Source organism: Dromiciops gliroides, chromosome 1 (assembly GCF_019393635.1).
Source record: "Dromiciops gliroides isolate mDroGli1 chromosome 1, mDroGli1.pri, whole genome shotgun sequence".
NCBI lineage: Eukaryota > Metazoa > Chordata > Mammalia > Microbiotheria > Microbiotheriidae > Dromiciops > Dromiciops gliroides.
In genome coordinates this window covers 278,589,874-278,615,927 of record NC_057861.1, presented here as the reverse complement: position 1 = coordinate 278,615,927, position 26,054 = coordinate 278,589,874, and the positions used below count along the sequence as shown (strand labels likewise).

Below are 26,054 nucleotides of genomic sequence, written 5' to 3'. Positions count from 1 at the left end.
AGGCATGGAAGGTTTGTGATCTGCACTCATGACAGTAATAACCAATAAGATCACAGACCCCATAAAAAAGTCACTCATGCCACAAATTCCATTGATATAATCTTAGACTTATGAGAAATTTACATTTTTTACTAAAGCATGAGATTAAATATTCTTTTTGAAAAATCTGGATTTTTGTATTTTGTGAAGCTTAAAAATACACAAAACAAAATAATGTGCTTAAAAGTTCACTAACTTAAATTTGAGATTTGAATTATGATACCACCACCACCCTTAGGAATTGGTAGAATTCATTTTTATTTATGGAAATGATTTTTTAAAATATTTGCCCCTCTGATATTTTGTAAGGGGATGTCAGGTGACAGGTGATTTAATCTGTGGTCCATTTGAAATGAAAAGAGAAAATTCAGACATAGTTTTGAGAAGTTTAAGGCAAATTAGATCTTAAGGAAAATAAACTAATAATGTTATTTTCCACTACCTAGTAGAAATTTCCTAAATGTCCCATCTCCATGCTATGGTACACACTTCAATATGATCCAACACACTCCTTTCATATTGTTAAGATACAGTATTCAACTTGTTTGTTACAGAGAGAGAAAAAGAGGGTGGGGAGGAAAGGAATAATGGGAAAAGAGAGGAAATGAGATAAGTTATAGTAAAAAAGAAGAACACTGGATTTTAAAGTAAAAACAAATTTTGTTTCAAGCCCCAGATCTTACTGACAGTCATTTCATCTCTTGGAGCTTCAGTTCCCTATAAAATAAGGGGATTATAATATCTCTCTAAGATCCCTTTCAGCTCTAAAGCCTATGGAAACAGACAGCTTCAAGTCTCTAAAGCCAAAGCAATGCACTTTTGATGTCATCAAGTTTTCTCCTAAAGAAAGCTACAAGTAGGGTCTCATTAGCAGGTGTTAAAGTATGAAGGAAATGGTTGTAAGGTGTTTTTTTAAAAAGACAATTATAAAAATTATAAATCTATGTGCATGATTCCTTTCAAAAGTTACTTCATTATTACTTCATGATTCCTTTCAAGTTACTTCCTTACAAAAGTTACTTCATGATTCCTTTCAAAAGTTATTTCATTAAACAAAGAGGCAAGGAAATGGCTGGTCCTTTTTGTTAAAATATTTTTTTAAATAAGTAAACTCAATAAATTATAAAACCTATTAATCAATTAATTTTGTTAATTTTATAACCTAATATACAGCAGAAGAAAAACTCCTTTAATGTGATGTTTGTAGTTCTTTTCCCAAAATAAAATCACAGAATTTTAGAGCCAGTAATCTGACATGCCATTTAGCCAGGTCACTCATTTTACAAGATGAAGGAATTGAATAAATGGCAACTATTCCATTAAATAATTTCATTGTCACTTTAGTTCCACATTTCAGTGTTTAAGTCAAGTCAATATTCCCCAATCTACTTAGTATGCTACTTTCCCCTACCAGGTTTTACCTTACATCTATAATGTCTTACCATGCCCTATCCATTGACCATTTTCTTTTTCTTGCTCAAAACTCTTCTAAAATTTCACAATTCTTTTACATCACTCTTCTTGGGAAAAATGTAAAGTCTCTAAGCATGACATAATCCCATTACAATTTATTTTCTGACACCTAGCACAAAAGCCTCAATAGCTTTCTCATGTGGCCACCAGGTTTTTATTTATTCTCTTCCTAGGAATGGGAGTTAGGGAGGCAGTGGGTCCTCTTTTGGAAAATAGATAGTATTTGGATGCCAAAGATGAAATTAGCTACTTCACAGTTTTGCCTGAGGGTTTCCCTGGCACTCATTCATGCCTTTTCCCATAATCCCACCTCAATGTCACTGATCATCCTGAGTGCCCCTAGATATTCTGTTGTTTGCCAACCTCTGGGCTACTATGCCATTTATCACAATGCAATGTTTCTTTTGCTTGTGGATCACGGAATCCACAGAACCAACAAGTAGAGAAAATGTCAAGACTTTTTTTTTACAAAGTATATTTTGTTCTTTTGGAAAATGGGATTTACCATTAATTATGACAAGCATACCTTGAAGAAAAAAGAATCCTAAATTAGGAAATAAAACTTATCAAAAATGGATTATTTATCTTTCCTCCAAAATCTATCCCTCTTCCTATCTTCCCAATACCAATAAAGGGTTGCACCATCTATCAAGACACCCAAGTTCATAACTTAAAGATACCCTTGACTCCTCATTTACCCCCTCCCATAGCCAACCAATTGCTAGGTTTTGTCAAATCTACTTCCATAACATCTGCTGCATTGGTAACCATCTCATTCTATCCATTCACACAACCATTCTCCCCATTAAGACTCTCATTACTTCTCTCCTTGAAACATTGTAATGGCCTCCTGATTGTTCTCCTTGTCTCCAGTTTCCCCTTAGCCCATGTATGCTCCAAACAGCTGCCAAAGTAATAGTCCTTGAGCACAACTCTAATCATCACCCAACCACTCAAAAAATTTCAGTGGCTAGCCTCTAGAATGGGAATTCTTAACCTAAAAGTCTGTGAACTTTTTTTTAATATGTTGATAAACTGCATTTTAATATAATTGGTTTCCTTTGTAACTATATGTATTTTATCTCACAGATTTAAAAACATTAACATGAATATAGGTCCATAGGTTTCTCAGGATTAAAATTAAGGTAAACTGAGGCACAAAATCAGGTTTTATCAGACTGCCAAAGAAGTGCATGGTACAAAGAACATTAAGAATCTTTTTTTTCCTACATTGCATTGCAAAGTCCTTTGTCTGATCCGATCTATCTTTTCAAACTGACTTCCTATTACTCCTCTCCATGTACTCTTCATGTACTCTACATTCCAGTCAAACTTTCCTCCTTCTTGTTCCCTCATATCAGATATTCCATCTCCCACCTCCATGCCTTTGCATAGGCTGAACCCCATACCTGTAATCCACTCCCTCTGCATCTTCAGCTTTTATAATCCTAAGACCCCTTCAAGGATCCCTACTCAAGCGTTATCTACTTCTGAACTTTCTTGGTCTTTCCCTGTTTTAGCACTACAAACCCCACAAAATTGCACTGAATGTACTTCATATAGATTTTATATTTACTTTTCTGTGTACACAAGACAAGTAAACACAGTGTATACATATGCCTGCTTGCTGTACTTAGTAATAAACCCAATTTTTTTTTCCAAAAAACATGGCATACAGGGCAGCTAGGTGGTACAGTGGATAAAGCACTGGCCTTGGATTCAGGAGGACCTGAGTTCAAATCCAGCCTCAGACACTTGACATTAGCTGTGTGACCCTGGACAAGTCACTTAACCCCCATTGTCCAGCAAAAAAAAAAAAATGCAATATGAAAAAACATAGCATACTTCCTTTTTAAAAAAAAATCTTAAAATTTCCTCTACTTTTTAGCTTATGGATTCAGTAGTGAAAATTCACAAGTAAAAGTTCCACCATATTGTTATAAATAGCATTATGGCCTGAGAGTTGGCAACCTATGGCATATATGGTGGCACATAAGATGATCATCAGTGTCATAAAGACTAGAGTTGTGGAGCAAGGCATACATTGGAGAGTAATAGAGACAGCCCCAGGTGAAGCTGTAAAGTAGCCAAGTGTCTTTGGCATTCAAATACCACCATGTTCCCCAGAATAGGACCCGTTGTTTGCCCAACCACCATTCCCAAGGAAAGAATGAATACAAACTTGGTAGCCACATAAGAAGAGCTATTGACCCCTGTGCTAGATGCTCAGAAATAATAAATTTAGAACTAGAAGGAACCCCAGAGGTCATCCCCTTCAACACTATCATTTTATAGATCAGTAAACTGAGGCCTAAAGTGTTTAATGTTATTTCTCCACAGTAGATAATAAACTTCTTGATGATAAGAACTATTGCGTGTTTTTCCTTTCTATCTTCAAAACCTAGTATAGTGTTTCATATATGGTAGGTGTTTAATGAATGAATTTTGAATGAATAAAATTTACCAGATCTTTCCACACTTACCCAACATCCTAGTGATGACATATTTCTGACAGTGAGAATAAGTAGTCTACAGCAGGATAAAACTATTGCTAAAGACAATAATTCCATTTTCTTGACACTTATGTTACCAGGGAATTTTTTTTTCTGGTCTGACTTAATATCATTTCAACTTTGGACTTATGCTAATATTAATGATAAATTTACTTCCCTATTGCTTACTAGTCAATGCATTTTTGTGTCTTTGGTGAAATAAAGGGAGAACTGGGGCAGCTAGGTGGCACAGTGGATAGAGCACTGGCCTTGGATTGAGGAGGACCTGAGTTCAAATCCAGCCTTAGACACTGGACACTTACTAGCTGTGTGACCCTGGGCAAGTCACTTAACCCTCATTGCCCTGCCAAAAAAAAAGGAAAGAAAGAAAGAACAAAAGAACAAGAGGACTTTTAGCTCCCTTGCCTAAATCTCTGATGAGATCATGGCATCTGGTTGACAGTACAGAGTTCTTCCTTCAATGAAGTGTGAAAATTAATGAAATGCTGCCATTCTTGAGGCAATAAAATAAACAACCATGTATATAAAGCTTCATATGTCAAGCTATCTATCTGCTGAGGTAATAGATTAAGAAACATGACTCAAGGGGGCAGCTAGCTGCCCCTGTGGATAAATGCCAGCCTTGGATTCAAGAGGACCTGAGTTCAAATCCAGCCTCAGACACTTGACACTAGCTGTGTGACCCTGGGCAAGTCACTTAACCCTCATTGCCCTGCAAAAAAAGAAGAAGAAGAAGAAGAAAGAAGAAAAAAAAAGAAACTTGACTCAAGATCACCACTCCCAAGTTAGTTGTCCCCAGAGGTCAATGAGGATCACAATTTTAACTCTCACCTGTTGTTTTGGGTGCATTCAGATAGCCAGGGACCCTAGAATATGAGAATATTTGAAATGCCACTTGGAAATACTTTGCCTGAATAAGAATAAGTGGGAGAAACAAGAAAGTCAAATCTGCAGCCATAAAATCTAGGAAGTGGGCCCACTGAGATAGAGTGAGAGCAGACCAAAAACCTAATTTTAGAGACTGATTAGGCAGGGTACATTTTAATGTCTGTACATTTTATATTTATACATCTATAGGGATGTAGGATTAAGGTGAGGTCTCACAATCTTCTAGAGAAAGGAATCCCCTGTTCCACTATACCTTACTGGCCTAAGAACAGCTTTTACAAATTGATATAAAAATAAATAGAAAACAGGACAGTCCTAGTCTAGATTTCTGTGTTGTCTCAAACAGCTGAAAGGCAGACCATCTGTTACCAAATTGTATGAGTCCCCAAAGTCCCCTACTACACCTAAAACATAGACCCACCATGAGAATTGCCCTATTTTGTTTATTATACCCCTCCTGTAACATCTGCATCCAAAGCATTATTATTCCTCTGCTTAATAAAAGTGGTTCTGAGTACCCATAAGACATCAGACAAAAGCATACACATTGTAGAGAAGTACAGATACCCAGAAAATCAAGTCTAAAATGAATCCTAATAAGGAATTTTCACTTATTTCTAAGAAATTAGTATCAATCTAATCATAAACAAGGAATCTGGCTTCTGTGCCAGTTCATTCCTCCTTATTCATTTAAAAATATTTATTGCCCATAATCTTATGGGAGTATTTCCCTAAATCCAATTTATTTTATCTTAATCTCACAATATAAAGAAACAATTTAAGCATTCTCTTCATCAAGCTAGAAAAAAACAGAATCAGAAGTCTTATTCTTTGTTTTTCTTAACTAGAGTTTTTCTTATCCTTTATTTCCCTACTGAAAAACAGATTTGAATATAAGTACATGATGATTACATTGAGGGGATAGGATGTTAAAAAGAAACACTGAAGATTAAGAACAAACCTCTAATGCATTTGAAAGGAGTCTTTTTCCAGTGGAATATTATTGGATGTATATATAGTCAGCAAGCTGTTTTAGGCAGAAGCTTATAAGGTAATAGCATATGTGGGTTCAGAAACTCAATTTTATCAGTCCACCCCAAGGTTATCCAGTCCTAGAGAATTGACTTATGCTAACCAAATTCTAGAGAGATTGATTTATAAAACAAGTTTTGTTCATTTATGCTGAGAAATGCCACACCGAATCAACAATGCATTAGGATAGACAAAAAAAGCTACTGCAAACATAGATTGGCATTAAGAGAGACACAGTGTCTAGAATGAAAGAGATAATGGTTCCACTCTATGCTACCTTGGTCAGACCATGTCCATTATGGTCAGTTCTGAACACTCCATTTTACAATGAACTTTGATAAAGTCGAACATATCCAGGGTAAGGCAATTGGGATGTTGAGGGAACTAGGGACCTTGCTATATAAAGCCCAATGGAAGGAATTGTGGGTATATATTCTAAAATGACTCAATGGAAACCTGATATTTATGTTCAAGTGTTAGAAAATGCAGACTTATACCTGTTCCATTTGGCCCCATGAGATAGAATCAAGAACAATGGGTGGAAGTTGAATGGGGAAGCTTTAGACTTGATACAAATAACTAACAACTACAGTTATCCCAAAATGTGATGAGATATCTTCAGAGGCAGTGGTTTTCCTGTCACTAGAAGTCTCAAGCAAAGACTGAATTGTTAAGCTGAGTTCATTTCCAACTCTGAGATTCTGTAATTCTGTCAGTACATTAATTTACTCTGAAAACTACCTGCTACAAAAGCTTAGATACTCTTGATCAGACTAGGATATCCTTTATCAAAGTACCTGCCAAGTCTAATCAGCAACCAGAATGCTGCTCAGTAAGCATGGGATTTTAGAGGGAAGAAAGAGGGGGAGTTATGTATCCTCAAAAGGTATTTTCATCAGTCTGTGGTAGCCTGATAAGTTACCTTTCTCCCTATGTGTACATATCTGCATATATCTGCCCAACAGACCAGAATACTCATGTCTCTCTGTCAGAGCACAATCTCTTCAAAGCAGTGTTGGAAAAACTGACAAATGTTTATATACCAACCCTCTTTTACTTATACTGCCTAAAAACTGCCACCCTTTATCTTGTACTTGTCATTCATCTTCCTTCCACATTTCAGCATGCTTTTACATAACATGTTATAATTCTTGAGATTATTTTTCATTGATTCCAGAGTAGGATTGCTTCTTCCTGAAAACAAACCACCTAAGGTTTTATTAGAAAGGTGCCTTGATTTCGCCAGTAAACCATTTCCAAATCATATTTTAGAATGGATTTTTCTGGGATATTTTCCTATAAACAATTAATCCCCTACATGTGTAGCAGTGAAGTTATTGGAGTGGGACTCTGCTGAGGAAAAGCAATCAGTTAAAGCCGTTAACCATCCTTAATACATCTTCTCTATTTTATGGGTTGAGATATGACTTCCCTCTTCTACCCACTTCCAGATACTTTCTGAGCCCCTCCCTTTTTATAGGAATGAGTTTCCTTTCAAAATGGACTTCAGGACAAAATGGGAAAGAATATTTCAGTGACCCCACCACATTAGCAGCCCAACTAGTCATAGTCATACTGATGACTCATTGCCTTGAGGTACCCAGTATTTTTTTTTCTGCCCAGAAAAATTGGGGGGGAAAATCAACCAATCAATCAATAACTCTCTTCTACACCCCTGAGCCCCCAACTAGAGATCAAGTTCTGGCAAAATCCTGTAGTTTCAAGTTTCTATCCTTTTCCCAGGGAACTACCTCTACATTTCCTCCTCATAACTGCATTCTCAAAATACACACATTTCTGTCCAAAAGTATCAGATGGACCAGGCAACAATTGCAAAGGTTTCTTCCAGACCTTCAATTCTGTGATTTTCTATGATTGTTAGATGAACAATTTTAATGAATCAATTCACTGGCTTCACATAGGCAGTTAAATATTGTGCAATTTGAGTTAGAGGAAGGATACCTCTGCCCATAATATTTCCCTCATCAAACTGAAATATCATTAGTAAAGATTAATTTCCTTGTATCTTAAAGGTTTTTCAGTCTTCTAGAATATTCTAAAAATAGAAATATCCCTAGGAGAGGTATAACACCTAAAGTCCTATTAACTTATATTTGAGCAGAAATCAAGATCCTCCTTGGGAATCTAGCCAGGCAACTCGAGAGGAAAAAGGAAAGAAAGATTTGGTCTACTTCACAATTTTGCTTACATTGAGAATGACCCAAGGAATGAACTCTCTACAAAATAAAGAGTATTTCTTTCCCATAATTTTAAGTTAAAGAAACATTTTCAAGTCATCTCCTATTTTTATGAAAAACTGCTTTTCTTTAACACTTATGTGGCCTTAGCATTCCAGTCTTAAAGATATTACCATGCTATGAGTAAGTAATTTATGGAGATAACATAATTTCTTGTTGTTGTTCAGTCATGTCCTACTCTTTGTGACCATGTTTGGGCTTTTCTTGTCAGATACAGGAGTGGTTTGCCATTTCCTTCTCTAGCTTATTTCACAGATGAGGAAACTGAGGCAAACAAGGTTAAGTGACTTGCTCAGGGGTTACACAGCTGTCTGAGGCCAGATTTGAACTCAGGAAGATGAATCTTTCTGATTCCAGGCCAGCACCCTATTGGCTGCACCATCTAACTACCATAATATAACATGACATTATTTGGAGCCTATTAAACAATGAGAAAAAGACTAGATACTTGGAATATCTCACCAGCTGAAATTTCTTAAGATTTTTTTTTAATGGGCTTTAGCTTCTGATTCAAGGACACTGTCTAACTTCAATGTTCTGTTTGTTATGATATATAAACATGATAGTTTGACGTTATGACATGGATTTTTCCCCACCTACATTGAATATGAATTACAGGTTAGTTCCTGCACTACAGGTGGATCTATGGCAGCCCAGCAGCATCTCCTATGTCTCGGAAGGAACGGTTACAGATGTCCATATTCCCCAAAATGGTTCTCAAATCCTGTTAGCCTTCTTACAACAAGCCAACATCCAGTACACGTAAGCTTCCTCTTTGCTTTCTACGAAAACCTTTGGTGGGATCTACCATCTAACACTGACCTGAATCTGTTTGAATTAGTGTAGGACAGTGGATAAATCATTTGACTTGAAGTCAGGAAAATCTGGGTTTGAATCGCACCCACATAGCTAGGAGGTACAGTGGATAGAGCTAGCTAGCATCAGGAAGTTCAAATCCAGCCTCAGATACTTACTAGCTGTTGGAATCTGACCAAGTCATTGATTTAATCTCTGTCTCATTTTCCTCAATTATAAAATGGGGGTAATAATAACACCTACCTCTCAGGGTTGTTATGGGAATTGTAAAGTGTTTAGGACAGTGCCTGGAACATAGTAAGTACTTAGGAAATACCTATTTACTTTCTTCTTTCCTTCCACCTCAAATATTTACTAGCTGTGATCCTGGGTTAGTCACTTAAGAAGGAAGGCAGTAAGATATAATAGTCATTATATCTGTAGTCAGAGAACATGAACTCAAATCCTGTCCCTGACACTTACTACTTGTATAACCTTGGACAAGTCACATGATCTCTTTGAGGCTCAGTTATTTCATCTGTTATGATGATGATTGTGTTATTTTTATTAATAGATTTCATATTTTATATGTTTTTAAATGTTATTTATAAATTTTGAATTTCTAGATTATAAATTGTATAAGCATATAATCAATCAATCATAAACATTTATTACATTCCTAGTATGTGCCAGGCACTGTGCTAAACACCAGGGATATAAAAAGAAGCAAAAGACAGTGCCTGCCTTCAAGGAGCTTACATTCTAATAGGGGAGAGAACATGCAAACAAATAAATGCAAAGCAAGGATAAGTAAGACACATTTAATAGAGGGAAAGCACTGGAATTACAAGGATTGGGGAGGACTTCCTATAGATTATAGGATGTTAGTTGGCACTTAGTGATGTCAGTAGGTAGAGAAAGGGAGGAAAGGATTCCAGGCAATGGGGGCAGCCAGAGAGACAATAAATGGAGTGTCTTGTTCATAGAATTTCCAAGCAGTCAGTATCACTGGATCAAAGATTATGTGTGAGGGAATAAGGTATAAGAAGACAAGAAAGGTGGGAAGGTGCTAGGTTGTAAAGGGTTTTGAGTGCCAAGAGTGCATCTGAATTTGCTCCTAGAAGCCACTGGAGTTTATTGAGTAGCAGAGGAAGAGGAAGGAGGTGGTGTGTGTCATGATCAAAGCTACATTTTTTGAAAATCACTTTAGTAGCTAAAATGAGGATGGATTATAGTGGGGAGAGACTTGACACAGACAGATATATGAGCAGTCGATTGCAAAAACCAAGGCATGAAGTGATGAGGACCTGCACTAGAGTGGTAGCAGTATCAGAGAGGAAAAGAGGGAGGTATTCAAGAGATGTTGCAAAGGTGAAATCTTCAGGTCTTGGCAACAGCTTTGATAGTGAGGAATCCAGGATGATTCATTCCTAGGTTGTGAGCCTGAACTACTGGGAGGATGATGTTGTACTCTACAGTAATAGGAAAAGTAGAAGGTGGGGCAAGGGGGGGGGGGTTAGGGGTAAAGATAATAAGTTCTCTTTTGGATAAATTGAGTTTAAGATTTCTACTGCAGATCCAGTTTGAGATGTCTGAAAGGCAGTTGGGGATTCTAGATTGGAGTTCAACAGAGAGATTAGAACTCGAAAAGTCAAATTGATAATCATAAACTTAGAGATTAACTGCATTGTAGATGATGAAATCACCAAGTGGAAGGAAAGACAATGCAGAACAGAACCATGAGGGACACCTAGAGTTAGAAGACATGATCTGGAGGAGGATCCTGCAAAGGGGAAAGAGATCCAATAAGTAGGATGAAAGCCAGGTGAGAGTGGTGTGCTGAAAATCTAGAGAAAAGAGATTGTCAGGGGGCAGCTAGGTGGTGCAGTGGATAAAGCACTGGCCCTTGCTTCAGGAGGACCTATGTTCAAATCCAGTTTCAGACACTTGACACTTACTAACTGTGTGACCCTGGGTAAGTCACGTGACTCTCATTGCCCCACCAAAAAAAGAAAAGAAAAGAAAAAGAAAAAAGATAAAAAAGAAAGAAAAGAGAGTATCAAGGAGGAAAAAGTGATCCGAAGTGTCAAAAGTTATAGAGAGGTCAAGTTCAATGAGTATTGAGAAAAGACCATTGGATTTAGCAACTTAAAGAGCATTTGTAAATTTGAAGAGAGAATGATAAATGGAATGATAAGGTTGGAAACCAGATTTTAAGGGGTTAAGAAGAGAATGAGAGGAAAGTGGAGGCACCTATTATAGACCTCACCTTTTAGCTACAGTTTAGCTAAAAAAGGCAGAAGAGATACAGAAGCTAAAAAAAGCAGAAATATATAGGACAATAATAGTGGGGATGGAAGGGTCAAGTGAAGGTTTTGGGTTTTTTAGGACAGAGGAAACATGGACATGTTTGTAGGCAATAGGGAATGAGTAGAGAGGGAAAGATGGAAAATAAGTGAAAGAATGGGAATGACAGAGAAGCAACAAGTATGTACAGTCTGCAGGAAGACATGTTAATTGAGTTCCTAGGCCTAACTGGGGTCTCTAAAGTACATAAAGTTATAAGTGCTATTAGAAATATTGTGGTTACTGCTGCACACTTGGTGGTCTGTGGTGATTATATGTGTACCTGGCAGGAAGGGGAGAGGTTGTTACTCTTATCAGGCACGCTGTAATTGAGAGGTTTTGCATGCTTCATTAATTATAGCATAATATAAAAGAATAGACTTGTTTGTGTAACAAGACTTGGTTTCCTGTAAATAAATATAGGTCAGGTGGAACAGATGGAGCATAAAATATCTCACTTTATAACCCAGAGAATAGAGTTTGGAAGAAAAAATACTAATAAACACCAAGAAGTGTTTTTAAATCACAGTTTTCTCCTTATGGAGTTAAAATCACTTAGAATTATTCATTTTGCAAGTCCCAAGATAATAACACATAAAAGTCAATTAAGTCTTAGAGGTTTAGTAGCAGGAGATTATTTCAATAGACTTCTGTTATTTCAGTCTTGGGTATTTTCAAAAGTAAGATCATCCTGTGCTCTGTAGAACTGTATTTCATGAATAACCATATTCATTTTCTTGGACTCAAATCACTGTGACCCCATATGGCTAAACCCCAGAGAGCAGGTACTACCTCTGTATGGGATGAGAGATAATTCACTTCACTGCTGTAAAAAGTTCTTTTGTTTATTGATTATTAGGGTTAAATTAGCATTTTTTGTAACCTTAAATTAATAGGCCTTCTTCCTTTCTTCATTTTCCCATCAGGACTTGTGGTCATAAGGATAGCTAATGAATATTTTTGAATGCTCAAAGGAGAGTCACTCGTGTAGTCATGGGATGTGGAGGGGCATATAGCTAAGTTGGGGATGGTAGCCACCAAAGTGCAGAAGGAAATTCATGACTGATAATAGGATTTGGAGCTAGAAGGGACCTTGGAGATTATCTTGCCCAACTTCCCTACTTTTTATAGATAAGAGGCCCAGAGGGATAAAGGGGTCACATAGGTACTAAGTGACAGAGCTAGGGGTAAAACTCAGGTCCTCTAACTACAAATTCTGTACTTTTCTCACTCAACCAGCATAGTCTACATTTCACTGCTCCATTACCAGAATCATAGAATGGTAGAGTTAGAGATCAATTAATCCATCTGCTCCATTTTATAGATGAAGGAAGTCAGGTTTTAAGAAGTTAAGTGACTTGCCTAAGGTCCCACAGGCAATTACTAGATTTGAATGTCTCTAATTCTAATTTCTTTTCCACCAAAGCAAGAGTTCTGAGCCTTTTTTGTGTCACAGATGCCTTTTGCAATCTCAGAATTTTGTTTATAACAGCATAAAATAAAATATGTAGATGCATATTGTGTCATTTGAAAATTTATGGGGTGCCATAATTCCCAAATTTTAGGGAATTTAGCTGGGGTTTCTAATATACTGTTACTTAGTAATTAGGCTATAACACCAGTTTGGACATTAAGCATTTATTAAAGCATATTAAATATTAGTAAAGAGAGAGAGAGAGAATGGGCTGAAAGTTCAGAGGGGAGAGAGTAAAAGCATGGCTGCTTCCTCCAGTGTTCCCGGGCCAAGAGAGTGGTGAGCAAGTGTAAGCTCTCTGCGGTCTGGAGGAGAGGTGGCCCTTATGCATTGCTTCAAGCTAATTGGCTAGCATCATTCAAATCTATTGGTTTACTGGACTTGAGGGTGGTCCATGAGCAGTAAGTGCTGAGGTCAGAGTCCAGAGGACAGATGCTCTGGAGGAAAAGGCTTTCAGGTAGGTGTGGTTTTAACCTCTATTGTCTGTATTTACAGTCCAAGGTCCAACTTGACTGACTCTGGGCTGGTCTTAAAAGTTCAGGAAAGGCTCTCTGGGTCCCCCCAGGACCCCATTATTTTCTCACAATATACAAAGGAAACCAATTATATTGAAATATAATTATTAAAAAAATTATAGCATCTATATAAAACAATCATCAAGCATTATCTATAATGGGGATAAGCTAGAAACCTTGCCAATAAGATTGGGGTGAAGCAAGGATGCCCATTATCACCACTATTATTCAATACTGTATAAGAAATGTTAGCTATAGCAATAATTGAAAAAAAATTAAGGAATTAAAATAGGTGATGAGGAAACAAAATTATCATACTTTGCAGATGATATGATGGTATATTTAGAGAATCAACTAAAAAAGCTAGTTGAAATAATTAATAACTTTAGCAAAGTCATAGAATATAAACTAAGCTCACATAAACCATTAACATTTCTATATATTACCAACAAAGTCAAGCAGCAAGAAACAGAAAGAGAAATTCCATTTAAATATTTGCAGATAATATAAAATACTTGGGAGTCTACCTGCCAAGACAAACTCAAGAACTATAGGAACACAATTACGAAACATTTTCCACACAAATAAAGTCAGATCTAAACAATTGGAAAAGTATTAATTGCTCATGGGTAGACCAAGTTAGTATAATAAAAATGACAATTCTACCTAAATTTATTTACTTATTCAGTTCCATGCCAACTACCAATCAGACTACCAAAAATTATTTTTCAAAGCTAGGGAAAAGTTATAAACTATATCTGGAAGAACAAAATGTCAAGAATATCAAGGGATTTTTTTAATGGGAAGGAAGGTGACCTATCAATATCAGATCTCAAACTATATTGTACAGCAGTAATCATCAAAACAATCTGGTAGTGACTAAGACATACAGTAGTGGAACAGTGGAATAAATTAGGTACACAATACACAGTAGTAAATAACCATAGTTACCTAGGGTTTGATAAATTTCAAGATGTTAGCTTTTGGGACAAGAACTCACTATTTGACAAAAGCTGCTTGGAAAATTGGAAAAGTTTGGCAGAAATTAGATATAGACCAACATTTCACTATGGATACCAAGATAAGATGAAAATGATTTAGACATAAGGCCTGATACCATGGGCAAATTAGGAGATCATGGAATAGTTTACCTGTTATTTTCTATGGATAAGGGAAGATTTTATGCTGAAACAAGAGATAGAGAGCATTACAAAATGTAAAATGGATGATTTTGATAATATTAAATTTTAAAGTGTTTACACAAACAAAACCAATGCATCCAAGATAAGAAGGAAAGCAAAAAGTGTGTGTGTATGGGGGGGGGGGAGTTGCAGTAAATGTCTCTGGGCCTCATTTCTCTAATGCATGGAGAACTGAGTCAAATTTGAAGAATATAAATCATTCCCTAATTGTTAAGTGGTCAAAAGATATGAAGAGGAAGTTTTCAGATAAAAAATCAAAGCTATCTATAGTCATATAAAAACTGCACTAAATCACTATTGATTAAAGAAATGCAAATTAAAACAACTCTGAGGTACTACTTCACACCTATGATATTAGCTCATATTACAGAAAATGAAAATGATAAATATTTGAAGGGATGTGGGAAAATTGGTACACTAATACAATTTTGGTGGAGTTGTGAACTGATCCAACCATTCTGGAGAGCAACCATATCCAAAGGACTATAAAACTGTGCATATGTATTGATCCAGTAATATTACTACTAGGTCTATATCCCAAAGACGCAAAAAGAGAAAAGGAAAAGAACTTATTTGTACAAAAATATTTATGGCATCTCTTTTTATAGTAGCAAAGAAGTGGAAATATAGTGGATATCCATCAATTGGGAAATAGCTAAACAAGTTATAGTATATGATTATATTGGCCTACTATTGTGCAATAAGAAATGATGAGTAGGATGATTTCAGAAAACTTGGAAAGATTAACATTAACTGATGTTAAATGAAATTAACAGAACCAAGAGACCATTGTACACAGTACAACAATATTGTACCATGATCAACTGTGAATGATTTAGCTCTTCTCAGCAATACAATCGTCCAAAATAATTCCAAAGGACTCATGATGGAAAAAACTATCTATCCACCTCCAGAGAAAGACCTGATGGAGTCTGAATGCACATCGAAGCATACTCTTTTCCACTTTCTTTCTGTTTTAGTTTGTTGGGTTGTCATTGGTTTTTTTTTTTGTCTGTGTTTTCTTTCACAGCATATCTGATATTAAATTTGTTTTACATGACTGAACATTATAAATGATTAACAAATTGCTTGCCTTCTCAATGAGGGGGGAGGGGTGAAATAGGAGGGAGAAAATTTGGAATTGAAATTTTTAAAAAATAAATGTTAAAAATTGTTTTTACATTCAATTGGGGATTTTTTTTTTAGATTTTTAAATCCACAGAACCCAGATTAAGAACCCTGCACTACAGTCTACTATTTATTCTTCCACTATTTCCTTGACTATATCAATGGGAAGTAGGTCATAATTATCAAAAGTTGGTCTCTTAGGGTCCTTAAGAAATAGATGGTAATTTAACCTATAAATGTCTTTCTGTTTACCAAGTGATTGTTTTGAAAATAGACATGTCAGAATGGTAATGTGGGGTGGTGTTAAATGTGTTAGAAGTTCTAAATTCAAGCTCTAGATCATATTGTTCCTAGTCTTCTGACCTTAGTTGTCATTTCATCTCAGCTATCTAATCCGTAAAATATAATTATATGCGTGTCTATATAATTATGTTTACACTACCTACTCCACAGGATAGTGAGGAAAGTGCTTTGTAAATATTGAAGTGCTTTTAAAAAAAAAATGTGAATCTTTTGTTACTTGGAGCTTGCCTATGCAAAAATAGGAATAAGACATTTGCCCAGGCTTAAACAAGTTCTTACTATCTTACTGTCAGCGGTTTTCTAGCGTCACTGCTAAGATAAAATTGTTTGTTCTTATAAACGATCCTTAATATTACTATCTGTTCTTTTAGGCTATATGGTTTAGGTGTGCGTGTTTTTTAATGTGATAGTTTTAACCACATGTTTGTAATCATAAGAAAATGCTCAGCTGATTTGACCAGCAACCAGCTTCCAGGATGTCTGAGGTTCCTTGGTGACCCAATGATCAAACAGTTCTTTAGAAATTCAAAAACTTACTCAAAATTCACCCCAACTTGTCTAAGTTACACAGATATTCTGTACTCGTCACAAAAGTTTCCTGGTTGAATTAGGCAGGTGAGAGAAGAGGAAGTTACACATGAGCCAGGTCCTAAAATTCACTTTTTAGCTAGGAAGGCTAAGAGTGAAAGAAATCCCCTCTTATTTCATAGATTAGAGGAATGGTCCAACAGAATGAACTGATTCAAAATCTCTAAGGGATACCTCCAGCTAAGAGCCCTGGGAAAATTATCTCCAAAGGAAGGCCAGGAAGTTGATAACCATTAAGCATAAAGAATGATACCCAACTAGAAGTACTAATTGTAAGCATACTTTGCAGAAACTAATGTAACTCCTTGCTTTGAGAGGTCACACCCAAAACAGGGGCATTCCCTAAATGGAGTAAGGCACTGGCAAGGAAATACAATTGATGACCCAACTCCCTGAAGACTCCAGTTACATTGGGGAATGGTCATGCTGGAGAATAAAGGGTGTGGTACACATCTGTAAAAGAGAAAAAAGAGGAAGAAAGGCCTGTAGGGTGATTTTCATAATCCCTCATCTCCTCTGGGAACTCAGTATCAATTGGAATTGTTTGGGCCTAGGCAGGGACTTGATGCAGAATGTTCTCTCATTCTTAGGAGAGAAGTGCCTATCTGTAACTGTAGTGATTGGTTCCTGAATTTCCAGTATCTGTGGAGGGTGCAGTAGTAGCTGAGATTCTTGATATTGATTTCTGCCATCTGCAAGGGGAGTAACCTCAAATACTCAGCTTTAGGATGAATAGCCCAAGGACAAGTCTTAAGCCCTGTATTTCCCAAGAGCATGACATTGGTCATTAAGGTCACAATAAGGAAGGACTTCAAGGAATCTGTTAGAACTCCCCTTGGGGAGAAAGTTTCAACTAGAAAGTTAAAGTTTATGCTTGACTTGGAAGTATGATTAGAGAACTTGTGACTTCTTATTTTTTATAAATTCCTATACATTTTCTTTTTTCCAGTTAAACCTTTTCGTTTGATTATGATATTGAGATTTAAGTATTGAAACAATAATTGTATTCAACAGGAGGAACTCCCAATGGTATGGGAGCAGAGCCATTGGTTGACAAGTAAACCTAAAGAGATCCCAGGATGATTGATTGATGGTCTACCTGTAATGCACGCTCTCTTATAAAGTCTTCTTGCATATAGGTCACCTAGGCACACACGTCTCTTTCAGAATTACTAAAGAGTTTGATTAGAAGATAAAATGCATAATCATCATGACTTAATGGAAAGAACTGGACTTAAAATACCTGGGTTCAAGTCTCAGTTCCATTTATCTCTTAACTGTATGACTGGTCAAATCACTTATCATCTCAGAGGCTAAATTTCTTCATCTTTAAAGTAGGACAATTTGCACAGCCTATCTCATAGAATTGCCTTAAGAAAGGTGAGGAGATGATATGACATGTAATGATGTTACATAAACATGTAGGATTATTGTTTAAAGGAGAGGAGGAAGAAAGAACTATGGTCACAGCAGCAGGAGTGAAGCTTTCCTATGTCTATTGAACATTTCAGGGTATCCCTTCTTGCCTGTCAAAACACCTGAAGTGAAGGGCTCTTATTTGCAGTATAAATTATCTTGATTCAACAGGAATCCAAGATATACTCATGGTTGCTAGACTATGCTAAGTGTTAAGAATATATAAGTGAGGGGCAGCTAGGTGGTGCAGTGGATAGAGCACAGGCCCTGGATTCAGGAGGACCTAAGTTCAAATCTGGACTCAGACCCTTGACACTTACTAGCTGTGTGACCCTGGGCAAGTCACTTAACCCCAATTACCTCACCAAAAAAATAAATAAATAAAAGAATATATAAATATGGGGCAGCTAGGTGGAGTAGTGGATAGAGCACCAGCCCTGGAGTCAGGAGGACCTGAGTTAAAATTTGGCCTCAGACACTTGATACTTACTAGCTGTGTGACCCTGGGCAAGTCACTTAACCCCAATTGCCTCACCAGAAAAAAAAAAAGAATATATAGGTGAAATAAGATAGAGTCTCTGCCATCAAGAAGTTTATGAAGAAAGATAAAACATGGAAACAAATAATGTAATACAAATCTAAATGGGATCATGTAATTCAATCTAATAAATATTTGTTAAGGACCTTCACTGTGCTAGGTACTGGGAACACAAAGACAAAAAACAAAAACAAAAATAGGTCCTGGCCTTGAGTAGCTTACAAAGAAAACCAGGAGTGGAACCCAGGATATTATGATCTATAATCACATGTGTTATCCATTGAACTACCAGCTGACACCTTGGTAAATTCAAAGGAGAGGTACTATATGAAAATTAAAGAGGAAAGGATCGCTTTCAGCTAGGTAGAGAATTGAATCAGTGAATGTTTCCTGGAGAAGGCAGCCCCTGAGCTGGGGCCCTAGAACAAAATGAAGATTTCAACTGGCAAAGATTAGATAAAGGTAGGATTATTGTAAGCAAAGATTAGAAATAGGCAAAGGCAGAGTGAGATCAGGGAATGATAGATAGTGCGATGTGACTGTAATCTAAATAATGCATTAAGAGAAATAGTGCAAGGCCCTGCCTTCTCTAGGGTAGATTCAATCCAAGCTTGGATAAGACCCCACCACCTACCTTCCAATGTCTTGGTCTTCTCCAGCACTGTCCCTACCTCACACTGCCATCTCTCACCTCCTGACTGAGTTCCTGGTCATATCTTCATATGCTCCTGCATGCTGTGAAGCGATCCCCCAGGACCCTCAAAGGACACATCACCACCTCCCATAAGGTTGAACCTAAAAGGAAGACCTGGCACAGTATAATCCCTTGCCACCATCAACAGACCTCTCGCTAACTACTGATATTCTGCCTGGACTCATTACTTTAATAGTTACCATCTTCCGAATCCTCTTATACTCTCTCCATTTGAGTGATTCTGAACTTCTGACTGCCATTGTGCAAACCCAATTCCCCAATGCCACATAACTCGGCAACTTCTCCTTTGAAGTTTACATTATCCAAATTTATCACCCATTCCAGATAATGATGGCCATTGTCTTTTTTTTTTTTTGATGATTTAGAGGAACATTTACCTTTTAAAAATTGTTTATATTTATTATTAATTTGTTCTGGACATTCTTTTTTTAAATTTTGAGTTCTTAATTCTCTCTGTCCTACCAACCCTTTCCCCACCCATTGAGAAGGCAAGCAATATATTAATTACACAGTTGAAATCATACAAAACATATTTCCATATTAGCCTATCACCAAAAAAAAGAAAGAAAATCAAGTAAAAAAACTATATTTCAATTTGGACTCAGGCTTCATCAGCTCTCTCTGGACATAAATAGCATTTTTCATCATAAGTCCTTTGGATTTGTCTTGTATCATTTTATTGATCAGAGTAGCTAAGTCTTTCACAGGTTTCCCTCCTTTCTCAATGACTTCAGTCCCTGACTCATAGTCTTTCTATTCCAACTTCTTCCCTATTATTAAGAGTCTTGAATATAAATATTAATGTTCCCTCTAATACCCTAACTTCCTAGTTCCTTATTCTACTCACTTCCCATGACTTACTCCTTCACCAGACTTTAGATACACATAGAGCTAGTCATACTCTTCATCTCTCCATCACCCACAAATGGTTTTATTTCCATGTTAATAAATTCTGAAATTCCTTTATCTTATTCTATGTCTTCTGAACCTTTACCTTGTTCCTTTTCCTTGTTGTGATCTCAATTCCTCCACCCCTCACTTCTTTCACAACTATTACTTCTGCCCTGACTAAACTCTCATTCCTTCCTTATCTTAATCTGTACAACATAGATAATGTTAATTGATTCATTCCTATTTGAGTTTAGTCAAAACACATCTAAAGTTCTGTGTTCAGTTCTAGGCACCTCGATATTTATTTATAAACGCGGAAACACCAGAAAAGTTCAACCAAGATAATGAAGTGCCTTGAGTCTACACCATATTAGATAAAATAAAGGCACTGGGGCTGTTAGGCCTGGAAGAGAAAAGATTTGGAAATAGGACTGAGAGATATGATAAATGTCTTCAAGTACTTCCATAGAAGAGGAATTAGACTGGTTTGGTCTCAGGAGGTGGCAATATCATTAAAGATTAGGTGTTGTAAAGAGGCAGCTTTAGGCTTGAGATCAGGAAGAATTTCCTAATAACTTCTTTTGGTTTTGTTCAATTGTTCCCCTGTTGTATCTGACTCTTCATGACCCCATTTGGGATTTTCTTGGCAAAGATACCAGAATGGTTTGCCAATTCCTTCTCCAGCTCATTTTACAAATGAAGAACTAAGACAAATAGGATTAAGTGACTTGTCCAGGGTCACAGCTAGTATCTGAGGCTGAATTTGAACTCAGGAAGATGAGTCTTCCTGATTCTAAGCTCAATGCTCTACCCATTGTACCACCTAACTGTCCCTAATACCTAGAGCTGTCCAAAAATAAAATGTACTGCCTCAAGAACTAGTAGGTTCTCCCTCTTTGGGGGGCTTCAAGCAGAGCTAGATAACTACTTCAAGTAGAACTAGATAATTTACTTATTTAACGATATGTTACACAGAGAAATTCCTTTACAGGTATGGATTGGATCAGATGGCCCTTCCATCTATAACAACCTCACGATTCTGTGATATCATTGTGTTAAATGCAAAATTATCAGTTAATTATAAAATACAATAGCTAATGATAAAACATTGTTTACTTCATGTGATTTTTGGTATAAAAGACTGTTTATGAAGAGTACAAAGTTTGCTTGGCTAAGAGCTGAAGCCCAGGCAAGCCAACACACCGCACTAGGGCCAAGCATTGGCAAATCAAAAAGAAAACTCACATACTGGGAGAGGAAAACCAAACAAGAGCCTGAAGCACAGATATTTAGAATATAGCAGCTGGTGCACTGGACTTCAGTCCTGTGGCTATGATACCCTCCAGAAAACGGTAATATTAAATCATAACTCAATTTTGTAAAAGAAAACTTTTGAAAACTGGGTATTTGAGAGTCTAGGCATTTTGTCTTTTCTTTGGGGAAAACAATGGGACGCTCTGGAGCAGTTTACACTCTAGTAGACTGATGGGAAATTTTTATTTCTTTTAAATACTCAGGAGAATGGAAGAGGGGAAGGAAATATGTTAACTTAAGGAAATATCTCTGATTATGGTTGCAGAAACTCCATTGGAGCTGTTTGTAAGCACATCACCCATTCATGAACAGCCCTGGGCTGGCAAGCCTATATATATATATATATATATTTGGTGGGGCAATGAGGGTTAAGTGACTTGCCTAGGGTCACACAGCTAGTAAGTGTAAAGTGTCTGAGGCCAGATTTGAACTCAGGTCCTCCTGAATCCAGGGCCAGTGCTTTATCCACTGCGCCACCTAGCTGCCCCAAGCCTATATTTTTTCCTAACCTACTGCATTACACCAGAAACATCAACCAATTGGTTTACATTCTCCCAAAACAAGTTGATACAGGACCAAGTTAATTATCCCTGAATATGATATTAAGGATATTATCAAAGCTTCAGTAAATTCTCTGAGGGTTTAAAAAAAACATTTTCCCAAACTGGATTCAAACTACGAGCCTTAGTTGTTGTATTCACAATTGTCTGTGCTTTGAACCAGGTACCTACAGGATAAGTGTCCCTGTGTTACACCACCCTACCTTTTCTTCATTTACAAAAATTTACAAGTTGGGAAGCAAAGAATTGAAATTCTCACATGTTAAGCTGAAAAACTCAGCCCAAATTTGGATAGATTAAGAATGACTCAAGAAATTTCTCTAAGATAAAAGCAGAGACTTTACTTCTTTGACTGGAGAGAAAGCATGTTTTAGTGGAAAGAATTAAGGAATTGAAAACAGGGGATATGAATTCAAATCACAGTTTCACCATTAAGTAGCTATATGACCATAGGTAATTCTCCTTACTAGTCTCCTTGATTCCAGCAGCTCTCTATATTACTCCAGTCTCCACACAGTTGCCAAATATTTGTAATGTATAGGCCTGTCTGTTTTTCTCTGCTACTTTTATTTTGTTTTTGTTTTTTTGGTAAGGCAGTTAGGATTAAGTGACTTGTCCAGGGTCACACAGCTAGTAAGTGTCAAGTGTCTGAGGTCGGATTTGAACTCAGGTCCTCCTGAATCCAGGGCCTGTGCTCTATCCACTGCGCCACCTAGCTGCCCCTTTCTCTGCTACTTTGAAATCTCCAGTGGTTCATGATTGTCTCTAAAATAAAGTTTAGACATCTTCAGCCTGGCATTTAAAACCAACAACAATACAACTCCTACTAGGCACTCCTAAATTTTGGAATTTCCATTACATTTCCCACATTTTTCACATTTTCTCTTCCAGTCATGCTAACCTCCATTCCATTGTCCAACTCTCTGCCTTCAAACACACTGCCCTCACATTCCTGGAATGCATTCCCCTTTTCATTGCTAACCTCAAGGATAGAATACCCACATCAATGGATTAATTGTTGTATATTGGATAAGATCTCAAAAAAACTTTTTAAATGATCTCAGCATTTGTCACCAGTCTCAGATCATTTTGAACTTTAGTACTCTTGACCATTATTCTTTTTCTTTTCTTTTCTTTTCTTTTCTTTTCTTTTCTTTTCTTTTCTTTTCTTTTCTTTTCTTTTCTTTTTGTGAGGTAATGAGGGTTAAGTGACTTGCCCAGGGTCACATAGCTAATTAAGTGTCAAGTGTCTAAGGCCAGATTTGAACTCAAGTCCTCCTGAATCCAGGGCCAGTGTTTTATCCACTACACCACCTAGCTGCCCCTAGACCATTATTCTTATAAAACTGTCATTGCTATTCTCTCTGCCTAAACACTTTCTCCCCTCAGCTCCACCTCTTAGAAACCCTATCTTCCATCAGAAATCAGTTCAAATGCTACCTCCTATACCTGCCTTTCCTGATCCCTGTTGCCACTATCTCTCTCTGCCCACTTAAAAAATAGCTTATATATATATATATATATTTTTATGTTTACTCATATGTATATATGTTCTTTCCCTCAGTAAAATGAAAGCTCCCCAAGGACAGAAAAGGTTTTCTTTTTGTCTCTGTATCCTCAGCTCTGTGCATGTATGTAGGAGACAAACCATAAATGCTTATTGATTGATTGATTGAACTAAGCCAGTCTTTTGTGGTCATCTTCCTTTAGCCGCCCTTAGTTTTGCCTTCCATTCATTTTTTTTTAATGTTAGACTAGGCAAAATAAAATGAGGGACATAAATATGAAAAAGTCACAATGCACTGCAATGGCAAATATAGCATAAAAGATTTTTTGGATTATGTACTCTTGGCACATCCCAATCTTCATTGCATGGATGATTGGGTTGCCTGTATCACACTAACTATGTTTATTACTCTGGGCAATTACAGTCATTTGAAAGAAACTTATGGGTGCTGTTAAGTATTATTTTATGGTACAAAACCCACTAACATGACAGTTGTTTCTTGAAAATGACTTAACAAAAACAAAGCTTTTTAGCCACCTGCCAAACCCAGAGAATATCACTGTGGGACCTCTTAGCATCTTTAAATATTCCAAATAATTGAGTTTCCACGTTATTTTATGGCTACCTTGGTTAAGGGAGAAGGGGGGAGGGCTTCAGCAACTACACACTGCCAAGTGTCCTCCAATGTAACATTAGGATTTTTATTGCCCAGAGTTAAGGAGATCAGATCAATGTCATTGGAAGATAATATAATATTAGCACTCTTTTCAAAATATCAAGATTTGAGCTTTTTAAATATATAAATTCTTTCCTTGCAAACAAACAAATTGTACAAAAGAATACTAAATATACTGGACTCTATGCCCCTCACAATTCTTCCTAATTTAATGTCCAAAATAAAATTTTAATTAGGTCTGATTAGTGTTTATATATTTTGTATTCTCCTTTTTAAAGATTTTATCATAGCTTCTCAAGTGTTGACACAATACACACATTTATAATTTCTAATAACTATAAAATACTCCATTGTATTTACATGCCAGGGTTTTCTTATCCTTTTCTCTCTTGGGTACAGGGACGTTTTAGATTTTTTCCAATTTTTTTCACCATGATAATTGACACTACTATGAACATCTTTTTATATAAACTATATATTTTTTTTCTTTTGGTGGGTTCTAAGGAATTTTTAAAGTGAATTTACTAGGTCAAAGATGAGACTTAGTCTTGTCATTCTTTTACAAAATGCTTATGTGTAATTTAAATTTCTAAATGTGGATTCTAATCTGTCCCCCCAAAACTGGGGGGAAACTGACTAAAATCACTGACAAATGAGTTTAGGTTTTTTTAAGGGTTTATTGAAAGATAGTAAAAGAAAAAGATTTAGAACAGATGTCTTATAGCCTGAAATTCTCACCTTCCTAAACTCCCCTGTGAAGTTCCCTGCCACCACACCGCAGCCAAAGAGGCCAAGCTCTCTCCACAGTGTCCACTTCCTCCTTCCTGTTCCCCTCCCAGAAATGGGAGGTTCTTCAAGCTGATTAGCTAGTGTCATTCAAATTCATTGGTTCACTGGGCCTGAAGGTGGTCAAAGTTCAAAGTTGTTAGCTTCTGAGAACCGTGCTTTCTTAAGTGCCCTTAAGTACCAGCCATATGTGCTTAACTAGAAGTCAGCCAGTAATCCATTCAGGAGTCAGTCTCCTTATGCAATCCAATCAGTTTAAATTAATCTCCAGGTGGGCCCCTGAGTATCTGCCAAATCTCATCTATCACATTCCATTATCTTGACACACTTACTTAGGTGGAAGACAATGGGGAGCGTGGACAAGCCTCAGTTTCTTCATCTTATACAATAAGAGATTTCAACTATATAAACTCTAGAGGACTTTTCAGCTCTCATATTCTATGAGGAAGTATATTGTCACTGAAAGAACAACAGACTTAGGGTGTAAAGCCTGTGCTCAGGGCTGTGTAGTCTCTGACAAGACATTTAACTTTTCTAAGCATTGGTTTTCTTATCTGTAGAGAATAATAATGGGGCAATTCCCTACTTTATGAGTTTGCTGTGAGAAAGGTGCTTTATAAACTAGAAAATATGTTATAAATATGTGTTTGGTGGCTTGGGGTACTGACCTGTGATTTCATGAGAGTAGGGATATCCCTGCTGAGGAAACCTCCTCCACTATTGCAGATGGGCAATAATTCTGCAACTAATAGTCTGAGAGAGTTGCCTGAGGCACTGAGCAATAAAGTGACTTGCCCTGCATCAGGACAGCTAATATGTGTCAGAGGCAAAACTTGGATCCAGGCCACTCTGAATCTGGGGCCAGCTCTCTTTTAGTCACTATATTATGCTGCCAGGTGTGTACTGTTATCTTTATAGGCGTGCACTGTTATATTTATTAGAATTTTATAATTCTCTTCTCTAAAAGACTGAGTCAATATATAGTGCCCAGCTGAAGAACACAGCTCTGTTTCTTCATAACCCCTTTGATATTTCATTGTATTACTTTTGCTTATTTTTCCTAATTGAAGTAATACATTAAAAGTATCTTAAAATTA

The 26,054-nt window shown here is 36.7% G+C and overlaps 1 protein-coding gene across 1 annotated transcript in view; it reads left to right on the top strand.

Moving 5' to 3' along the window:
• The window catches only part of CPA6 (carboxypeptidase A6), a 354,688-nt gene that overhangs the window by 210,294 nt on the left and 118,340 nt on the right, over positions 1-26,054 (top strand). Inside the window, 1 exon segment of the mRNA XM_043977877.1 lies at positions 8,841-8,965. Within this exon segment, the coding sequence (XP_043833812.1) occupies positions 8,841-8,965 (125 nt within the window).